Source organism: Schistocerca piceifrons, chromosome 1, assembly GCF_021461385.2.
Source record: "Schistocerca piceifrons isolate TAMUIC-IGC-003096 chromosome 1, iqSchPice1.1, whole genome shotgun sequence".
Classification (NCBI taxonomy): Eukaryota; Metazoa; Arthropoda; class Insecta; order Orthoptera; family Acrididae; genus Schistocerca; species Schistocerca piceifrons.
In genome coordinates, this window is record NC_060138.1 from 1,201,094,168 (window position 1) to 1,201,115,975 (window position 21,808).

The 21,808-nt window shown below is 41.9% G+C and overlaps 1 protein-coding gene across 1 annotated transcript in view; it reads left to right on the plus strand.

The window, feature by feature from the left end:
• LOC124802529 (angiomotin-like protein 1) overlaps nt 1-21,808 on the plus strand; it is a 103,923-nt gene that overhangs the window by 18,498 nt on the left and 63,617 nt on the right. The window contains exons 3-5 of the mRNA XM_047263379.1: nt 1,215-1,431; nt 4,639-4,861; nt 7,166-7,497. Of these exons, the coding sequence (XP_047119335.1) occupies nt 1,215-1,431; nt 4,639-4,861; nt 7,166-7,497 (772 nt within the window). The remainder of the gene's footprint in view (nt 1-1,214; nt 1,432-4,638; nt 4,862-7,165; nt 7,498-21,808) is intronic.

Genomic DNA, 21,808 nt, shown 5'->3' on the forward strand with positions numbered 1-21,808 from the left:
CCAATAGACTGGTTTCACTCAAAAGAATGAATGAGGAATTCAACCAATAACTAAAAATATAACCAAATGAGGTGATTGTTTTCAAACAACTTACTGAATTGATTGTTTTCATTCAGTTGTTGCCATAACAACTCAGAGGCAGTATGAGACTTATAACTTAACAATAACAAGGATGGTCAGATTACTTTGGATGGAATATGGTGTAGTGATTACTGCATTAGTAATACTCTGTGTGTAAAACCATGACATGGTTCTGTGTAGTTAATTTTCTGTATCATATTCCACTTAGTTATAACTGTGCCGAGAAATGTTTCTTTCTTCTGTACATCTGAATGAGGACTGGCTTTTCTAGACACAGTGTGCATAATTTGTGAAGAATGTGGAAAAGTCATTTACTTTGTTGATGAATAGGTGATTGAAAATTATTTTATTTTTTAAAATGCATATGGAATAATAAGATTAATTACTTTGGTGATTAGTATCATGATGAATTCAACATAATTGCAGGAACTTTCCCACAAAGCCTCAGTGGAAGTGAGACAGATGTTTCTACATCTAATGAGAACCTAAGTTGTGTGCCTTCTGCTGCATTCGCATTACACCATATTGACGTGCTGATTGATACACCAGCTTCACTCGAATGAATGAATGAATAGCCCATCTGATAAGGAAAACTAAAACCAAGTGATTTTTTTTTTTTCTTTCTTCCAATAGACTGGTTTCACTCAAAAGAATGAATGAGGAATTCAACCAATAACTAAAAATATAACCAAATGAGGTGATTGTTTTCAAACAACTTACTGAATTGATTGTTTTCATTCAGTTGTTGCCATAACAACTCAGAGGCAGTATGAGACTTATAACTTAACAATAACAAGGATGGTCAGATTACTTTGGATGGAATATGGTGTAGTGATTACTGCATTAGTAATACTCTGTGTGTAAAACCATGACATGGTTCTGTGTAGTTAATTTTCTGTATCATATTCCACTTAGTTATAACTGTGCCGAAAAATGTTTCTTTCTTCTGTACATCTGAATGAGGACTGGCTTTTCTAGACACAGTGTGCATAATTTGTGAAGAATGTGGAAAAGTCATTTACTTTGTTGATGAATAGGTGATTGAAAATTATTTTATTTTTTAAAATGCATATGGAATAATAAGATTAATTACTTTGGTGATTAGTATCATGATGAATTCAACATAATTGCAGGAACTTTCCCACAAAGCCTCAGTGGAAGTGAGACAGATGTTTCTACATCTAATGAGAACCTAAGCCATGAAGAAAGATATGTAATCAAGCACACAGCACGACAAGAGCCACAAGGGCAGGAGAATCTTAGCTCAAACAGAAGCAGTTTAGATGTATCGTCGTCTTCCTATAATACTCTCATCATCCATGGAGCTGGCGATGAGAGCTGGACTGGCCGGTAATAGAACTTTGGATTATTTCCTTATGCATGTTTATTACTCTCTCTGTAAACCTTCAATACTTCATTATCTTTCTCCTACTGTCCAGCTAACTATACTTCATACAGCCTACCCTGTATACCTAGCTGAATAGCCACAACCTAAGAATTGTTTGCAGAATAAATCCTTCATTTTGTAACATAGTGATAAACGTATTACTAATGAAAGATACAGATCTGGATTTGGAAATTAGGCTGGCACACTATTTTAGTCAGTCAAAAATTGTGGATTACATTATAGCAGAATAAGAAAGTCACCCTGGAAACACCATACAGGCTGTAGCTAAGCTGTTATTCACCAAATCCCTTATTCTTCCATGGTTACAGTCTGTTACCTAAGTGAACTAAAATAGGCCATACAAACAGGTGCCTCATCTTAGTGGACTTGGACGTAGTAATAATTATTGTTTCCTTGTCATTCTAATGTTACAAAATAATCCACCTCTACTCCTCCTCCTCCTCCTACTACTACTACTACTACTACTACTACTACTACTACTACAGCAGTCATTAATCTGAAGATGACGTGGAAAACTGAAAATTGTTGTAAAACAAAAGGATTTGGTGTAAGAACTGTCAATGTGTCTATGCATTATTCTTTCATCATTACTCAAATACTCGTATCACCACTGCCACCACTGTTACCTTTAGCTCTAACATATTGCATCTCATTCAGTACCTTTTTCTACACAGCATCCATCCTGAAAATACTATTGGAACAACTGTTGCCCTCTGGATTCCTTGGGCACAGAACAGCATTTCATTTATTTACAATTGTAGTGATTAATGTTGTGATTTGCTGAATCATATTTCTGAAAACTTTCACACTAATTGATGGAGATTTTTGTAGACAATTTTCTTTTGCGGTTGCTTTTTCTCAATGTACAAAATAATGACATGTATGCTGAAGGTAATATAAATTGTGTGCTGAAATCTCTTATGGAGTCCTTCCTGGAGTTTCTGGCATTGCAGTTGGAATATTGTGTAAGTCTACCAACTTGACTCATTCATCAGCATTGCTTTTGGAACAAGCAATCTCCCTTCCCTTCCCCCCCTCCCCCCCCCCCCTCCCCCTCCAACCACGCTATCAGAAAGGGAGTGGAGTAGTTTTTTAAGCTCATACAAATGTGATCAGTTTTGTTGTACATATTGGATAGGCGCAAAGCTGAAAACTGTTTTCAGTGCTTGATTTGTATCTTGAAAACAAGTATAAACACAATCATAGAGAACTTCTCTGTTCATGTTGGCTCATATTCAACAGACTGTTTTTGATGCAGTGATGGCATAGCACTCTTTTTAACAAATATTGTTAAGTATAAAAATAAATCATATTTGTCACAGCTTGTAAAAGAAAAAAGAGAGAGAGAGAGAGAGAGAGAGAGAGAGAGAGAGAGAAATAGTGACAAAAGTAATGATTTCACCACCTACAAAAAAGAACAAAATCTCTAAGAACTAATAGAGATACAGATTTAATAGTAAGAAAGGAAAATTCAGTAGCGAAAGCCAATGATGAAACAGAATTCCTGGCTAATACTTAACCTTCAGGAGGCTAAATGTGTAGTAACGCAGATACACAAACATAAAAGTAAAAGTGAGACACTTCCTAACATTCAGAACTAATAGTTCCTTTTTTTGAGGAGAAGAGTGAGATAGGTTGGGGAACATTAAAAGGTAAGGCAGGCCACTCAAACCTCAGGATGCAGTGGCACCCACTTGTTGGTCATTCAAACTCCAGCTTGAATGACCTGCCTCTCTTTTTAACCTTTGCCAGCCTATTAGTTCTGAAAACGAGAAAGCATCTTACTTTTATGTGGATCTGACAGCAGTACTGCACATTTTGCCTTCTGAAGCTCTGTAATGGCCGGCATACTTTTGATTTATATGTGAAAATTAACTAAGCTGTTAAAAAAACATAAGTATGTAAATGTCTTTTGCCACTGCCAACAGTTTATGGAAAATTAGTACGTGAGAGGTGAGCCAAGTCAGATATTCATGAAACTATGTGCAGTCATTACCATAAATTTTACATAGGTCAGTCCGGAATTGCAATACCTGTTCCCATTAGTACAATGATTGTTTTAGTGTTTAGAAGTCTAACAAATATGTCATTCTAAAACCACATCAGAGAGCAGGGCACTGTGAAATAAGATCTGGCCTAGTTATGCTTGCTAGAGAAATTCTGGTAAATAGGTATATTAGAGGAGACAGAAAAATATGCATATGACATCAAATGGAAAGGGAATCATACGTGAAAAGCAGACTTCACACACACACACACACACACACACACACACACAGTTCTTTAGTAATTTTAATTCAGTATTGTTAAAGCAAAAAGTTTGTATCACATAGAATGATGAAAGTAACCGCATGGCTATAAATCGTACATGTGACAAGCAACTTTTTTATTTACATAAGTTACAAGGAACACTATGGACCTCAACACATGTGGCACAACAAGTGCTAACTCGTAAGATTTACTAAAGTCATTTTACAGCGTAGCACAACGTACAACATGAAACATACATAAAATGACTGCAGCAGTCCATAATCAGTTACAGTTACCGTATGTAGTTAATACTGGTGAACGGATAGAAGGAAGTTATGTTCTGGTTCATCATATAAGTATCAGTGTGTTATGAGGCTATATGGTGGAAAAATATTGCTGTTGGAAGATAAGAGATTCAACATAGTTATTGCACCATAAACCATTGTTAGGTAACTTATTGTTAATATAAAGGAAGAACAGTATAAAACACACACACACACACACACACACACACACACACACACACACACACACACACAAACTTCCATGATAGAAAATTCGTTGACTGTCCTCCACCCTCCCTCCCTCCCCTCTCCTTTCCTTAGTTCTTCCATGCATTTCCCATGAATTCCTCAGTACAGGCTACACTCTCATTATTACTAAGAAAATTCAAACAGTGCATACTGGTCTTTGAATATTGTTCATGTACTGCTGAATGATTAATCGCAAAACTAATGCCATGAAGTGCAACACCTTAATAAAATAAAAAGGTAAGTAACAACATGTGATGTAGTATCTATCATATTTTATGTACTAATTTTATCAAATGGTTATGGTTGAAAACAGCCATATTACCCGTGGATCACGATGCTTTGTTTGATAGTAGGGAATTGTTACAGGTTATCGGGTATTCGAGATATGCAAGATGGAAATGGTCAGAACTACTTGTCATCTCATTCCTACAGTGCATCACCAACTGTGGAAACAAACAAGAAAATGGGATCTCATTCCCATTCTCCTTCTCCTTCACTCTCATTGGGCAGCAACAAAGAAGGTCGCATCTATGATCCCAGTGTTCGTGAGATAACTGATATTCCTGATGATTACTTGAGTCAATCACAGGTACTGTAATAATTATGAATTATCTTTTTTATGGTAGAACCGCAACAAATTCTTGAACCAGTTTTCGTGTGCCGGGCTGTAAATTGATTTGGAACAAATGCTTTGAGGTTAAGGAAAAAGACAAAAATTATGTGGTGCATTATAATGTTCATGCTAATAAAATAATAGCTGTAGCTACAGACAAATAAGTAAAAAGAAACATGCTACTGTTGTGAGCATCGTTTTGTCAGATGTGTGAATTGTTTCACCCAATAGTGTGGCCTGTATCAGCATGTAATGGTGTGCCAATAAGAACCAACCAAAGCATGGAAGAAGTGGGAACAATCTGTATGTACATTAACACTCAAAGTAGTTCGCATGGAAGAACAAAATTCCAAGCACAATAATATATTACCATGAAATGGCATAATTTCATAGAAACACCTTGGTGGAGGCATCCAGTTGCCTCTTGTGCAAAACAGTAGAGGTCCTGCTTTGCTGACAGTACAAAGAGCAGGGCCTACCTTGGTATTACTCTGATGCTACTGTCAGCAACGTCTCCAGCTGCTACTGTGATGGCAATTGCAACTGCTTAGCTGACGATGGCCATGAACTTCTTCCCACAAGCAGATGGCTTCCCCGTGACACAGGGCAGGCTGCCCTGTCTCGTGGTTGAACAGCGGACACTGTTCTGCATTCCAGGATGTTGCTCCAGGTGTCATAGCCTCATGGTGTAGGCTCTGATACTGAGACGAGAATGATCTAGTACATGAATGGCAGAGTACTTATATGCTCCAGACTGTGTTCATTTAGGCTTAAGACACGGACTCTAAACACTTTTGTGGTGCAAGTGAGAAAAGGCTTCCTTCTTTCAACTAGCATATTGCAGTGTCGGCTGTTGCTATACTGCTCCCACCCGGCTCCCCTTCACAATGCCAGTTGGCTGTGTTGCGCTTGGCAGTGTGTAACACTCTCACCCGCCTTTGGCCGGCCCTGTTGCAGCTCGCTTCCGTTCTGGTGTATTTTTTGACCAAACACGGTCAGTATGCTACATTGCTCTCCTTTTATCAAGACCCAATTCCTCAGGTCAACCAAACTAGATTATCCATATAATAGAGGGAAACATTCCACGCGGGAAAAATATATTTAAAAACAAAGATGATGTGACTTACCATACGAAAGTGCTGGCAGGTCGATAGAAACACAGACACATACATACACACAAAATTCAAGCTTTCGCAACAAACTGTTGCCTCATCAGGAAAGAGGGAAGGAGAGGGAAAGACGAAAGGAAGTGGGTTTTAAGGGAGAGGATAAGGAGTCATTCCAATTCCTGGAGCGGAAAGACTTACCTTAGGGGGAAGAAAGGACAGGTATACACTCGCGCGCACACACACACACACACACATATCCATCCACACCTGCCAGCACTTTCGTATGGTAAGTCACATCATCTTTATTTTTAAATATATAAACTACATTATCCTTTACACTACACTTCCTGGCAACTGGTCCTGTTTCACCTCTTAAGAATTGTTCTACAATTGGTTTCCTTAGCCCTTTCACTTTTCTTACACATTTCCATGGGGGGCCCTTGCCCTGTCCTTTAAGTCAAACACCACGGACCTTAATTCATTACTACACTTCTTGCACAATAACTTCTAACACTCTATTCCCAACTTATAAGCTAAAAATGAATCAGTTATTTCTAATACTACCCCTTTGTGCATTCAGCTTCCTTCTACTGCATTTATGCTCGGGGTATCCAATCCACTGGAATTTGAGCAATGGGTGGGTCTGAGCTCAATCTTGTGCTTCGTCTTCTACGTTCCAGAACAGGGACTGCACTTATCATAAAAAATGCCGCTTCAGTGGTTGGTACGACAATAGCCAGTGTTGTCTCTTTCCACTACTGATTTTCCCAATTTGAATTTACGTGCTACAATGATCAACTTCACGTGTAACTGCTTATTTGCTGCTCAACATTTTACCTTGTTGATGAATGATTCTTTACTTATGCCATTCCTTGGTATCTTTGCTATCAGTTAGTAGGGAAAGTAAGGGAGATTGGTCTAGAATTTGAACTGAAGCGATTCGCGAACTGCTTCAAATTCATAATATGTGTGGTACTGTTAGTGGGTACATTTGAAGTTTTGTGTTGCTAGATGTGTGGTAATTTATGGATAGAATAAGAGTTTTGAGGTGAGGTGTACCAGTAATTAAAAATAAAATAACGCAGATTTTCTAAATTACATGTAGTTTGGTAACTTACCCTGTCCCTCACAATTTGTTTTAATGTATATTTATGTGTCTTATCCACCACAGGTTTTAAAACACCTTGCAAAAGAAGTGAAGGTTGTTCCATGTGGCACAGAGGGAAGTAATGGAATTAGAGAATCTGCTGCAGGAGATGACGAGGAAGAGGAGGAAGAAAGTAAAAGAGGGGATTCTTGTGACAGACCAGAACGATTATCTGCAGGCAGAGAACTTACACCACGACCTCCACCAGAATATCCAAAATGGCTTGACTCCCCTGTGTCATATAGGTTAAGAGGTACTGGTGCTGGTCCCACAGGAACCCTTGCTGATAAGATCAACCTCTCAAGATCCCAGCCAGATCTTTCTCGCATTGGTGCCAGCAAAATTGGGAGTCCCAGGTAAGTCTTCGCATATATTACTGATTTAAAAATCTGCTTTTGAGCATAACTTTTCTGTTGGAGTTAACTTCAATATTATTTATGAACTTGTGTGTGTGTGTGTGTGGAGGGGGGGGGGGGGGGGGGGGATTTGGAGATTGTGATTGAATAGTTTCTATATTGATCTGTGCTACAGTTTTACACTCAAATTTACATAAACGTTTCAATCTCTGCATGAAAACTTGCAAAGGAACTGTCATTTCTAGACTTGTAGTTGATTTATTGAAGCCCAGAAATCTTATGTAGTATTTCCCAAAAAATAAGACGTTCATGACAAGAAATGTTAAATATACACTAAAAATTTGAAGCATGAAGATAATACTCTTGTCACAACAAAATATGTTTGGCATTGACAATATTGTAAAAAGGATAATTGCTACTCACCATAAAGATTGCACATTGATTTGCAGACAGCCACAATGAAAATACTGTCACACATTGAGCTTTCGGCCAAAGCCTTCTTCAGAAAAGCAAACACACACACATTCACACAAGCAGGCGCATCTGATGCAGACATTAGCACTGTCTCCAGTCACTGTGGCCAGAATACATCTCTAACCTTGAACAAAATCAGCAATCCGGAATGGGATGTGAAAGGGGGAGAATTAGCAGGGTGTACAGGTGCACGAAGAGAGAAGCGTTGACTGGCAGAGTGTGCAGCAGGACAGGGTTGGGGGCTGTGGGGGAATTAGTGGGGTAAATAGGGGGCGGGAGAGGAGAGGAGCACTGAAAGGGAAAAGAACAGTGACTGCAGTGGCAGAGAGCGGTGCACTGTTAAGGTGAGGGGATGTGAACTGGGAGGAGGTGACAGGGCAGAGGGGTTGTAAACTGTTGGGTGAAGGGTGGAAGGACAGTAAGTTATCATATGTTGAGGCTGGAATGATTTCGGGAGCTGAGAATGTATTGTAAGGTAACTTGCATCTGCGAAATTCAGATAAACTGATGGAGGGTGTGGGGTGGCAGGTAAATTAATAAATAGCTTTGCCATTTACAAGAGCCTGATAACTATTTTTGCGGTCAGCCAGAAAGTGATGGAGAACATACTGATCATAATTTCCAGCCTACAAGTCCATGTTACCCTTTGTATTCTCTGAAAGAAAATGTTCCTACGTGCTATTTACTCAGCGGGATCAGGAACTATGACTATAAACGAAAGTTTTGGGTTCTGCTAAATAGGTCAGGTGTCCACTACACACAGGGGGCAGCTACATGAGTAGCAGGGACTGTGTGGCACGGACTGGGCTGTTTTTTAGGTTAGACAGTCTTGGGAAAGATCAAAAAAGGCTCCAGTCTCAAAGGGTACAGGGCAAAGAAATGATGAGAATTGCCCAAGCAACAGTCAGTATTGTAGTTGTAAATTGTCATAGCTGCTTTGGAAAAGTACCAGAGCTTAAAGCGCTGATAGAAAGCACTGAAGCTGAAATCGTTTTAGGAACAGAAAGCTGGCTAAAGCCAGAGATAAATTCTGCTGAAATTTGTACAGAGACGCAAACCATGTTCAGAAAGGTTAGATTAAATAAAGTAGGTGGTGGTGTGTTGGTGTCTGTTGGTAGTAGTTTATCTTGTAGTGAAGTTGAAATACACTCCTGGAAATGGAAAAAAGAACACATTGACACCGGTGTGTCAGACCCACCATACTTGCTCCGGACACTGCGAGAGGGCTGTACAAGCAATGATCACACGCACGGCACAGCGGACACACCAGGAACCGCGGTGTTGGCCGTCGAATGGCGCTAGCTGCGCAGCATTTGTGCACCGCCGCCGTCAGTGTCAGCCAATTTGCCGTGGCATACGGAGCTCCATCGCAGTCTTTAACACTGGTAGCATGCCGCGACAGCGTGGACGTGAACCGTATGTGCAGTTGACGGACTTTAAGCGAGGGCGTATAGTGGGCATGCGGGAGGCCGGGTGGACGTACCGCCGAATTGCTCAACACGTGGGGCGTGAGGTCTCCACAGTACATCGATGTTGTCGCCAGTGGTCGGCGGAAGGTGCACGTGCCCGTCGACCTGGGACCGGACCGCAGCGACGCACGGATGCACGCCAAGACCGTAGGATCCTACGCAGTGCCGTAGGGGACCGCACCGCCACTTCCCAGCAAATTAGGGACACTGTTGCTCCTGGGGTATCGGCGAGGACCATTCGCAACCGTCTCCATGAAGCTGGGCTACGGTCCCGCACACCGTTAGGCCGTCTTCCGCTCACGCCCCAACATCGTGCAGCCCGCCTGCAGTGGTGTCGCGACAGGCGTGAATGGAGGGACGAATGGAGACGTGTCGTCTTCAGCGATGAGAGTCGCTTCTGCCTTGGTGCCACTGATGGTCGTATGCGTGTTTGGCGCCGTGCAGGTGAGCGCCACAATCAGGACTGCATACGACCGAGGCACACAGGGCCAACACCCGGCATCATGGTGTGGGGAGCGATCTCCTACACTGGCCGTACACCACTGGTGATCGTCGAGGGGACACTGAATAGTGCACGGTACATCCAAACAGTCATCGAACCCATCGTTCTACCATTCCTAGACCGGCAAGGGAACTTGCTGTTCCAACAGGACAATGCACGTCCGCATGTATCCCGTGCCACCCAACGTGCTCTAGAAGGTGTAAGTCAACTACCCTGGCCAGCAAGTTCTCCGGATCTGTCCCCCATTGAGCATGTTTGGGACTGGATGAAGCGTCGTCTCACGCGGTCTGCACGTCCAGCACGAACGCTGGTCCAACTGAGGCGCCAGGTGGAAATGGCATGGCGAGCCGTTCCACAGGACTACATCCAGCATCTCTACGATCGTCTCCATGGGAGAATAGCAGCCTGCATTGCTGCGAAAGGTGGATATACACTGTACTAGTGCCGACATTGTGCATGCTCTGTTGCCTGTGTCTATGTGCCTGTGGTTCTGTCAGTGTGATCATGTGATGTATCTGACCCCAGGAATGTGTCAATAAAGTTTCCCCTTCCTGGGACAATGAATTCACGGTGTTCTTATTTCAATTTCCAGGAGTGTAGATGGTTCCTGTGAATTACTATGGACAGAGGATATACTCAACAGCCATACCAAAATAATAATTGGCTCCTTCTACTGCCCCCCCCCCCCCCCCCCCCCCAGCTCAGATGGTTTTATAAGCTGAATGCTTCAACGAAAACTTGAATCTCATGTAATAAGTATCCCACTCAAAGTTATAATTGGTGAAGACTTCAATCTACCCTCAATTTGTTGGCAAAAATACATGTTCAAAACTGGTGGTAGACAGAAAAATCTTCCAAAATTGTACTAAATGCTTTCTCTGAGAATTACTTTGAACAATTAGTTCATGAGCCCACACACATTGTAAATGGTTGCAAAAACACACTTGACCTCTTAGCCACAAATAATCTTGAGCTAATAGTCATGACGGATACAGGGATTAGTGAACACAAGGTCATTGTAGCGAGGCTCAAAATCATATCAATGAAAACCACTAAAAATAAATGCAGAATATATCTATTTAAAACAACAGATAAAAATTTGCTCGATGCCTTCCTAAGAGAGAGTCTCCATTCCTTCCTAGCTAATTATGTAAGTGTAGACCGGATATGGCTCAAATTCAGAGATACAGTATCGACAGCAATAGATAGATGCATACCGCATAAGTTAATAAGAGATGGGACTGATCCACCATGGTACACAAAACACGTCAGAACACTGTTGCAGAAGCAATGAAAAAAGCATGCCAAATTCAGAAGAACGCAAAATCCCCAAGACTGGCTAAGTTTCACGGAAGCTTGAAATTTAGCACGGACGTCAAAGTGAGATGCTTTTAATAGTTTCCACAATGAAATGTTGTCTCAAAATATGGTAGAAAACCCAAAGAGATTCTGGTCGTATGTAAAGTACACCAGTGACAAAAAAACAGTCAATACCGTCACTGTGCGATAGCGATGGAAATGTTACCGATGATGGTGCCACTAAAGCGGAGTTACTAAATACAGTTTTCCGTAATTTCTTCACGAATGAAGGTGAAGTAAATATTCCAGAATTTGAAATCAGAACAGCTGTTAGCATGAATGACATAAAAGTAGGTATCTTAGGTGTTGTGAAACAACTCAAATCACTTATGAAAGGCAAGTCTTCTGGTCCAGATGGTATACCAGTCAGGTTCCTCTCAGAGTATGCAGACACAATAGCACTTTTCTTAGCAATCATATACAACCGTACTCGTGACGAAAGGTCTGCTCCTAAAGACTGGAAAGTAGCACAGGTCACACCAATATTTGAGAAGGGAAATAGGAGTAACCCATTGAATTACAGACCCATACAATTGACCTCAATTTTCAGTTGGATTTTGGAGCATGTACTGTACTCGAACACTATGAATCACACTCATTGATACATAACCAACATGGATTCAGAAAATATTGTTCTTGTGCAACACAGCTAGCTCTTTATTCCCATGAAGTAATGGGTGCTGTCGACAAGGCATCTCGGATCGATTCCATATTCCAAGATGTTCCTCACAAGTGACTATTAATCAAATTGCGTGCATGTGGAGTATCGTCTCAGTTATGTGACTGGATTTGTGATTTCCTCTCAGAGAGGTCACAGTTCGTAGTGACAGACGGTAAATCATCAAGTAGAACAGAAGTGATATCCGGCGTTCCGCAAGGCAGTGTCATAGGCCCTCTGCTGTTCCTGATTTACATAAATGATCTAGGTGATAATCTGAGCAGCCCCCTTAGATTGTTTGCAGGTGATGCTGTAATTTACCGTCCAGTAAAATCATCAGACGATCAATTCCAATTAAAAAATGTTCTAGAGAAAATTTCTGTATGGTGTGAAAAGTGGCAATTGGCACTAAACAAAGAAAAGTGCGAGGTCATCCACATGGGTACTAAAAGAAATCCGATAAATTTTGGGTATACGATAAATCACACAAATCTAAGGGCTGTCAATTCGACTAAATGCTTAGGTAATACAATTACGAGGAACTTAAATTGGAAAGACCACATAGATAATATTGTGGGGAAGGCAAAACAAAGACCGAGCTTTGTTGGCAGAACACTTAGAAGATGTGACAAACCCACTAAAACAGCCTACATGACACTTGTGCGTCCTCTGCTGGAATATTACTGCGCAGTATGGAATCCTTACCAGGTAGGATTGATGGAGGACATCGAAAAAGTGCAAAGAAGGCCAGCTCGTTCTGTGTTATCGCGCAATAGGGGTGAGAGTGTCACTGATATGAGACGCGAGTTGGGATGGGAGTCACTGAAACAAAGCCAGTTTTGTTTGCGGCGAGATCTGTTTACGAAAATTTCATCACCAACTTTCTCTTCCGAATGCGTAAATATTTTGTTGACACCCACCTATGTAGGGAGAAATGATCACCATAATAAAATAAGAGAAATCAGAGCTCAAACGGAAAGATTTAGGGGAATAATAATAATAATAATGTCCATATTGGAAACAGTGCTATTAGCAGAATGAGATTTTCACTCTGCAGCGGAGTGTGCGCTGATATGAAACTTCCTGGCAGATTAAAACTGTGTGCCCGACCGAGACTCGAACTCGGGACCTTTGCCTTTCGCGGGCAAGTGCTCTACTATCTGAGCTACCGAAGCACGACTCACGCCTGGTACTCACAGCTTTACTTCTGCCAGTATCTCGTCTCCTACCTTCCAAACTTTACAGAAGCACTTTCAGGAGTGCTAGTTCTGCAAGGTTCGCAGAAGAGCTTCTGTAAAGTTTGGAAGGTAGGAGACGAGATACTGGCAGAAGTAAAGCTGTGAGTACCGGGCGTGAGTCGTGCTTCTGTAGCTCAGATGGTAGAGCACTTGCCCGCGAAAGGCAAAGGTCCCGAGTTCGAGTCTCGGTCGGGCACACAATTTTAATCTGCCAGGAAGTTTCAGTGCTATTAGCAGTTCAAAGGTGACCTCTGTGGCAAGTTTCAAGTAAAATGGTTTATCCCCCTGACTTTTTATCATCAGAATTAAATGTCTGCCTTAAAAGTGGAAAATAATCTTGCCACTTGCCATATGGTTTTGTCAACATTGTGGGTGGCACACTCTGGCTGTATTTATACATGGGTGCAGCAGACTGCCAAATGGAACATCTGCTATCAACTGCTCTAGGTACAGATAGCAGCATCTAAATAGCCCCTTTCTCGGGCACATGTTAATTAATATCTCTGCCATTTAACAATTCACTCTTCTTAAGTTTTATATAGAAGAGTTAATTTTGCTTTAGTTACTGAAAAAGTTTTAGCTCGACTGCATTTAAACATCTCCGACTAGAATTTTGAGAACGGATCCGACGGTAGAAAGTGACCTCTGAACTGCCTCTTTAAGATTCCTTGTAGTGATTGTTATTTACCATGAAGTCTTGGACTTTGTACAGCTGTGTTATTTTATGAACACAATCAAGTGCTGTAATTAGAACTTTCTATTAACAAATGCAAATGATATTTAATCTAATATGAATAGGGATGTTTTTGTTCCAAATTTAGTTTTTGATGAATAACCTGAAAACTAATAGAGGTAGTGTAATGGAGTCACATACTGAATGTTTTTACATAAAACTGAAGCTACATGTGAATTTTCACCTTTCTGATTCTCATATTTAGTGCCTTTGAATTTTTGTAAAAATGCCGATTTTTGATTAAAATGTTGCTCCGTTCAAGTTGAGACTTGGTAGCTTGTGATTGTGACAGACATTTGCAAATCCTGAACGTATTTAGCTTTCTAGCTTCATTATTTAGCACCCCTTATTTTATTCTTAAAATAATGTATTTTGTGAAACATATTCATTAGATCATTCCAAAACTTCACAGTGTTAACATTAATATACTGAATCGTACATTGACAAAGTTTGGTAAAATTATTTTTATTTTTAATTTCACTCTTAAATTATGGCACAATACTTTGTATGCTAAGCACAGGTACATTATGATGACATGGTGCTAGTAGTAGTGAAATTGGTAAGTTCTGGCACACTCGTTCGCCTCTTTCTCTCTTACAAGGATACAGTGCTTTTTTTTGCTACAAGGGGAGGACGCAGATGGTCCAGATTGTGAAGCAACCATTGAAATCGAGCATGTTATGTTCAGCTCCATGTTGTGCCACGGGGTGGCCTGCTGTGCAATGGTTGTAGCAGAGCTGGTATATGACTTGGCTGATTGCAGAGGTAGCCCAGTTTCTGATTGGGTAGGATAAGCCTGTGATGGCACAGTATAAGAAGTGCTGTGTGGATTGGGCAGGTTGTACACTAGGTTGTTCCTCTAGGATCTGATCCCTGTGACAAGGGGTTGGGATTTCGAGTGGCATAGGGGTTTGATATCATGGTCTAGGGGTAGCGTGTTTGATTAGTAATCAAAACGTTCTCAGTCCCTGGTTCGGACCCCGCCACTGCCTAAATTTTGAATGAAAGTCATCCACAATGGCAGCCGAAGGCTTCCGGCATAAGAAGTCACCCCCATCCGGCAGTCTTGCAAAGTGTGTGGAGGAGTGGGTAGATGTTCAGGGCACTCTCTTGTCCTTGGGGTGGAAAACTGCCCCGAAAGGTGGAACAAGCAGTAATGATCAGCAGCATGAGGATGCAGAAGGCAATGGAAATGAATGCATTCAAGATAGATAATGTGTGTCCACAGGACCTGTAATTGAAAATGTCATGGTGCTCTCCATTATCAAACAATTCCAGACTAGTCACCCATTCAGATCTCCGGAACGGGACTGCCAAGGGGTAGGTAACCATGAGAAAAAGGTTGAGTTACCAACTAAAGGATAGAGCTCTACGAGTTGGGATGTGGAATGTCAGAACTTTGAATACATTATGGAAGCTAGAAAATCTGGAAAAGGAAATGCTAAGGTTCAGTCTAGATATTTTGGGTGTCAGCAGAGTGAAATGGAAAGAAGATAAGGATTTCCGGTCAGACAAGTATAAGATAATGCCGGTAGCTGCAGAAAATAGTGTAATGGGAGTAGGATTTGTTATGAATAGGAGGGTAGGGCAGGGAGTAAGTTACTGTCAACAGTTTAGTGGTAGAGTTGTTCTCATCAGAATTGACAGCTGACCAACACTGACAACAATAGTTCAGGTGTACTTACCAGTGTAACAAGCAGAGGCTGAAGAGATTGAGAAAGTACATGAGGATATTGAATGGGTAATTCAGTGCATAATAGTCATGGGGGATTGGAATGCGGTTTTCGAGGAGGGAGTAGAAGGGCTACAGGAGAAGATGACCTTGGTAGCAGAAATGAAAGACTCATTGAGTTCTGAAATAAATATTGGTTAGTAATAGTTAATACTCTGTTCGAGAATCACACTTGGAAATGGCCAGGAAGTACAGAAAGATTTCATCCAGATTACATCATGCTCAGGCAGAGATTCCAAAACCAGATATTGGATTGGAAGGCGTACCCAAGAGCAGATATAGACTCGGATCACAATTTTGTAATGATGAAGTGCAGGCTGAAGTTTGAGACTAGTCAGGGAGAATCAGTATGTGAAGAAGTGGGATGCAGAAGTACTAAGGAATAAAGACATGTACTTGAAGTTCTCTGAGGCTATAGACACCGTGATAATGTATAGCTCAGTAGGCAGTGTAGTTGAAGAGGGGAATCACAGAAGATGGAAACATAACTGTAGGTACAAGGAAGGCAACTGTGAAGAAACCATCGGTAACAGGTAGAATACTTCAGCAGAGCAATGAAAGAAGGAATTACAAAAATATTCAAGGAAATTTGTGAATACACTTAAGAATGATACAAATATGAAATGCAGGGAATCTAAGGCAAAATGGCTGCGCGGAAAATGTGAAGAAATCAATAAAGAAATGATTGTGAAAGAATGGATTCAGCTTATAGAACACTCGATTCGGTGAAATTAAAGCAAGGGTGTTAAAATTAAGAGTGCAATGGGAATGCCACTGTTAAATGCATGGAGTGAGCAGGTAGGTGGAAAGAATACATTGAAGGTGTCGAGGAGGGGGAAGATTTGTCTGATAACATGAAACAAGAAGAAACAGGAGTCAGGAGGGAAAAAATAGGGATCTTGTATTAGGAGAATTATCACACAATCAGCTTAACAGCTGCATCCAAGTTGTTGACAAGAATAATGTACAGACGACTGGAAAAGAAAATTGAGGGTCTGTTAGGTGATGATCAGTCTAGCTTTAGGAAAGGTGAAGTCACCAGAGGGGTGGTTCTGATGCTGCAATTGATAATGGAAACAAGACTGAAGAAAAATTGAGACATGGTCATAGGATTTGTCTACCTGGAAAAAGCATTTGACAGTATAAAATAGTGCAAGATGTTAGAATGTCTGAGAAAAAATAGGGGTAAGCCAAAGGGATTGATGGGTAAGGTACCATATGTGCAAGAACCAAGAGGGAACAGTAAGTCTGGAAGACCAAGAACAAAGTGCTCAGATTAAAAAGGGTTTAAGATAAGGATGCATTCTTTCACTGCTGCTGTTCAATCTGTACGTCAAAGAAACAATGGTGGAAATTAAGGAAAGGTTCTGGAGTGGGATTAAAATTCAAGGTGAAAGGATATTCACTGATGAGATTGCCTCCTGAGTGAAAGTGAAAAAAATTTACATGGTCGTCTGAGTGGAATGAGCAGCCTAATGACTAATATGAAGCTTCCTGGCAAATTAAAACTGTGTACCGGACCAAGACTCGAACTCGGGACCTTTGCCTTTCGCGGGCAAGTGCTCTACCAACTGAGCCACCCAAGCACGACTCACGCCCCGTCTTCACAGCTTTACTTCTGCCAGTACCTCGCCTCCTACCTTCCAAACTTCACAGAAGCTCCCCTGTGAATCTTGCAGAACTAGCACTCCTGAAAGAAAGGATATTGCGGAGACATGGCTGAGCCACAGCCTGGGGGATGTTTCCAGAATGAGATTTTCACTCTGCAGCGGAGTGTGCACTGATATGAAACTTCCTGGCAGATTAAAACTGTGTGCCAGACCGAGACTCGAACTCGGGACCTTTGCCTTCACGGGCAAGTGCTCTACCAACTGAGCCACCCAAGCACGACTCATGTCCCAAGTTGGAGTCTCGATCCAGCACACAGTTTTAATCTGCCAGGAAGTTTCAGTCTAATGAGTACTTTAACGCTTTGGCGAAGTATGTGTGTAAACTCCCACTTCTTTAACGATACTACTTACTTGAGATTGTCAGCCGACTTTCCTTGCTGGTTAGCTTGCTGCTGCAACCTCCATTTTCTCTTCTTCTCCGAAGTATATTTGCTATGAACAGGAATTTCTCAAGACTTTTTCTACTTATAAAAATAAGCAGATGCACACAGTTTCTTTTGCTTCACTTAACAATGTATATTTAACATGAAACTTATACAAATCTCATTCTCCACATAGACAAACGCTGTCAAGTAAGTCTCCTCATGTATCCAAAGGGTAGAAACAAAGTTCATTTACACATTATAGAAAGTTGACTTAAAAACCAAGTCCATTCTCATCCTGAATCTGAATACATGTGTTATCCTCTCGAAGTCCAAGACAAGCATTAATTAACAATATTTCAACTGTTCTTTTTTTCCGCTACAATAATCAAAGTTATAAAATAGCACACAATACATAAACACTACGGCTTCCATGGCGCGACCAGCAAAAACGTGTCAGTGCTATTCGATCACCGCGTCTACAGTCGTCTCACGATAAACCTTAAACCTGCACTCACAGACAAGTGATGCACAGTAAATAGGGTTCCTTTCTCACACTCACAACTAAAATATCAGGTATTGGAGTTGGTGGTAGGCCGAGTGGTTCTAGAATTTACACAGAAATTCTCGAAGCGCCACAGTACAGAATATGGATTAAGAGTTAATCAAAGAAAGACAAAAGTAATGAGAAGTAGCAGAAATGAGAGCAGCGAGAAACTTAACATCAGGATTGATGGCGACGAAGTAGACGAAGTTCAGGAATTCTGCTACCTAGACAGCAAAATAATAGATGATGGGTGGAGCAAGGAGGACATCAAAAGCAGACTAGCACTAGCAAAAAGGGCACTCGTGGCCAAGAGAGGTCTACTAGTATCAAACATAGGCCTTAATTTGAGGAAGAAGTTTCTGAAAATGTACTTTTGGATAACAGCATTGTATGTTACTGAGACATGGACTTTGGGAAAACCCGAACAGAAGAGAATCGAAGCCTTTGAGATGTTGTGCTTCAGAAGAATGTTGAAAATTAGATGGACCGATAAGGTAAAGAATGAGGAGGTTCTCCGCAAAATCGATGAGGAAAGGAAAATATGGAAAACACTGACAAGAAGAAGTGGCGGGTTGATATGACACCTGTTAAGGCATCAGGGGATAATTTCTATGGTACTAGAAGGAACTGTATAGGGTGAAAACTGTAGAGGAAGACAGAGATTGGAATAACTGAGGACTTAGTGTGTAGTTGCTACTCTGAGATGGAAAGGTTGGCAGAGGAGAGGAATTCGTGGTGGGCTGCAGCAGATTAGTCGAGAAAATAAAAATGGTGGACTAGGATGTTGTGGAGCTGCGTTGGGTGACAGAACACCACTTTAGGAGGGGTGGCAAGGATCTTGGGTAGGACGATCCTTATTTTCAGGGTGTGATGATGCACTGCTGGCCATTAAAATTGCTGCACCACGAAGATAACACGCTACAGACGCGAAATTTAACAGACAGGAAGAAGATGCTGTGATATGCAAATAATTAGCTTTTCAGAACATTCACACAAGGTTGGTGCCGGTGGCAATACCTACAACGTGCTGACCTGAGGAAAGTGTCCAACCGATTTCTCATACACAAACAGCAGTTGACCAGTAATGTCTGGTAAAACAGTGTTGTGATGCCTTGTGAAAGGAGGAGAAATGCGTTCCATCACGTTTCCGACTTTGATAAAGGTCGGATTGTAGCCTATCGCAATTGCGGTTTATTGTATCGCGACATTGCTGCTTGCGTTGGTCAAGATCCAATGATGGCTAGCAGAATATGGAATCAGTGGGTTCAGGAGGGTATTGCGGAATGCCGTGCTGGATCCTAACGGCCTCGTATCACTAGCAGTTGAGATGACAGGCGTCTCATCCGCATGGCTGTAACAGATTGTGCAGCCACGTCTCGATCCTTGAGTCAACAGATGGGGACGTTTGCTAGACAACAACCATCTCCACGAACATTTCGACGACATTTGCAGCAGCATGGTCTATCAGCTCGGAGGCCATGGCTGCGGTTACCCTTGACACTGCATCGCAGACAGGAGCGCCTACGATGGTGTACTCAACGACGAACCTGGGTGCACAAATGGCAAAAAGTCATTTTTCGTATGAATTAAGGTTCTGTTTACAGCATCATGATGGTCGCATCAGTGTTTGACGACATCGCGGTGAACGTACATTGGAAGCATGTATTCGTCGTCGCCATACTGGCGTATCACCCGGCAATGGTATGAACTGCCATTGGTTACACGTCTCGGTCACCTCTTGTTCGCATTGACAGCACTTTGAACAGTGGACATTGCATTTCAGATGTGTTGAGACCTGTGGCTCTACCCTTCATTCGATCCGTGTGAAACGCTACATTTCAGCAGGATGATACACAACTGTGTGTTGCAGGTCCTGTATGGACCTTTTTATGGATGCAGAAAATGTTTGACTGCAGCCCTGGCCAGCACATTCTCCAGATCTCTCTCCAATTGAAAACGTCTGGTCAGTGGTGGCCGGGCAACTGGCTCGTCACAACACGCCAGTCACTACTCTTGATGAACTGTGGTATGGTGTTGAAGCTGCATGGGCAGCTGTACCTGTACACGCCATCCAAGCTCTGTTTGACTCAATGCCCAGGCGTATCAAGGCCGTTATTACAGCCAGAGGTGGTTGTTCTGGGTACTGATTTCTCGGGATCTATGCACCCAAATTGTGTGAAAATGTAATCACACGTCAGTGCTAGTATAATATATTTGTACAATGAATACCTGTTTATCATCTGCATTTCTTCTTGGTTTAGCAATTTTAATGGCCAGTAGTATAGGTAATCAAAGGAGGACTTTTTTTTCCAGCCAGGGGTGTTATTGGTTGATTAGTGGGGACACTTCTTTGTAGCTGGTTCTTTAAGCTGTGTGGGGATATGGTACGGGAGATCTGTTTGCAGTCTGGGTCTGGGGATGGTGTCTGTCTGTGAGGCTTTTGTGAGGCCCTAAGCATGCTGGACAAAGGAGTTCTTGTCACTGCAGATACGCCATCTCCAGGTAGCCTGGCTGTCGAAGAGACTTGTGTGTGGAAAGGAGTGCAGCTGTTGAAATGCAGGTACAGTTGTTGATAGGTGGCTTTAATGTGGACAGAGGTAGGGATGCAGCCATCAGAGAAGAGGTGATCAGTGCCCAGGAATATGGCATGTTAGTTTTAGGACGACCGGATGAAGTGGATGGGAGAGAAGGTGTTGAGGTTGTGGAGGAATGAGGATAGGGTGCCTTAGCCCTGAGTCCAGATCATGAAGATACCATCAGTGAACTTGAACCAGACCAGGTGTTTGAGGTTTTGGGAGGAGGATTTCCTCTAGATGGCACATTAACAGGTTGGCATAGGAGATACCCATGCAGGTGCCCATGGCTGTGCTGCTGATTTGTTTGTATACTTCCAATCAAAGAGGAAGTTGTTGGGTGCTAGGATAAAGTGAATAATTTGAATGAGGATTGAGGTAGTGACTTTGGAGTCTGAAGGATGTTGGGAGAGGTAGTGTTCGTGAACAGCAAGGCCATAGGCATGAGGGACGTTGGTGTATAGAAGGTGGCTTCAACACTGATGAGTAGGGATCCAGGAGGACAGGGGTTGGGGATGGTGGAGAGTAGTGAAGAAAGTGGTTGTTAAATTGAAGTGGGAGGCTAGATTGTGGGCAGTTGGTTGGAGGTGTTGGTCGTTGAGGTATGAAATTCTGTCAGTGGCTCACAATAATTAGCTACAATGAAGCATCCAAGATTGTTTGGTTTGTGGATTTGGGGGTGCACATAGAAGGTGGCTGTGTGAGGTGTAGTAGGGGTGAGGAGGGAAATGAATTCAGGTGGGAAGTTCTGGGAAGGCCTAAGGCTTTAAGAAGGGATTGAAGTTATGTTGTACTTGTGCGGTGGGATCATTTTGGCAGAGATTATGGGTGAAGGGGTCAGACAGTTTGTAGAAGCCTACCATCAGTAGCCAGTACAGTTCATAAAACTGTGGTGGAAACTTTGTCTCTAGGTAGGATGATACGATCAGGATCTGTTTTCAGATTGTGTATGGCTGTCCTTTCTTGTATGGTGTTGTTAGGAAAAGATCTGGGG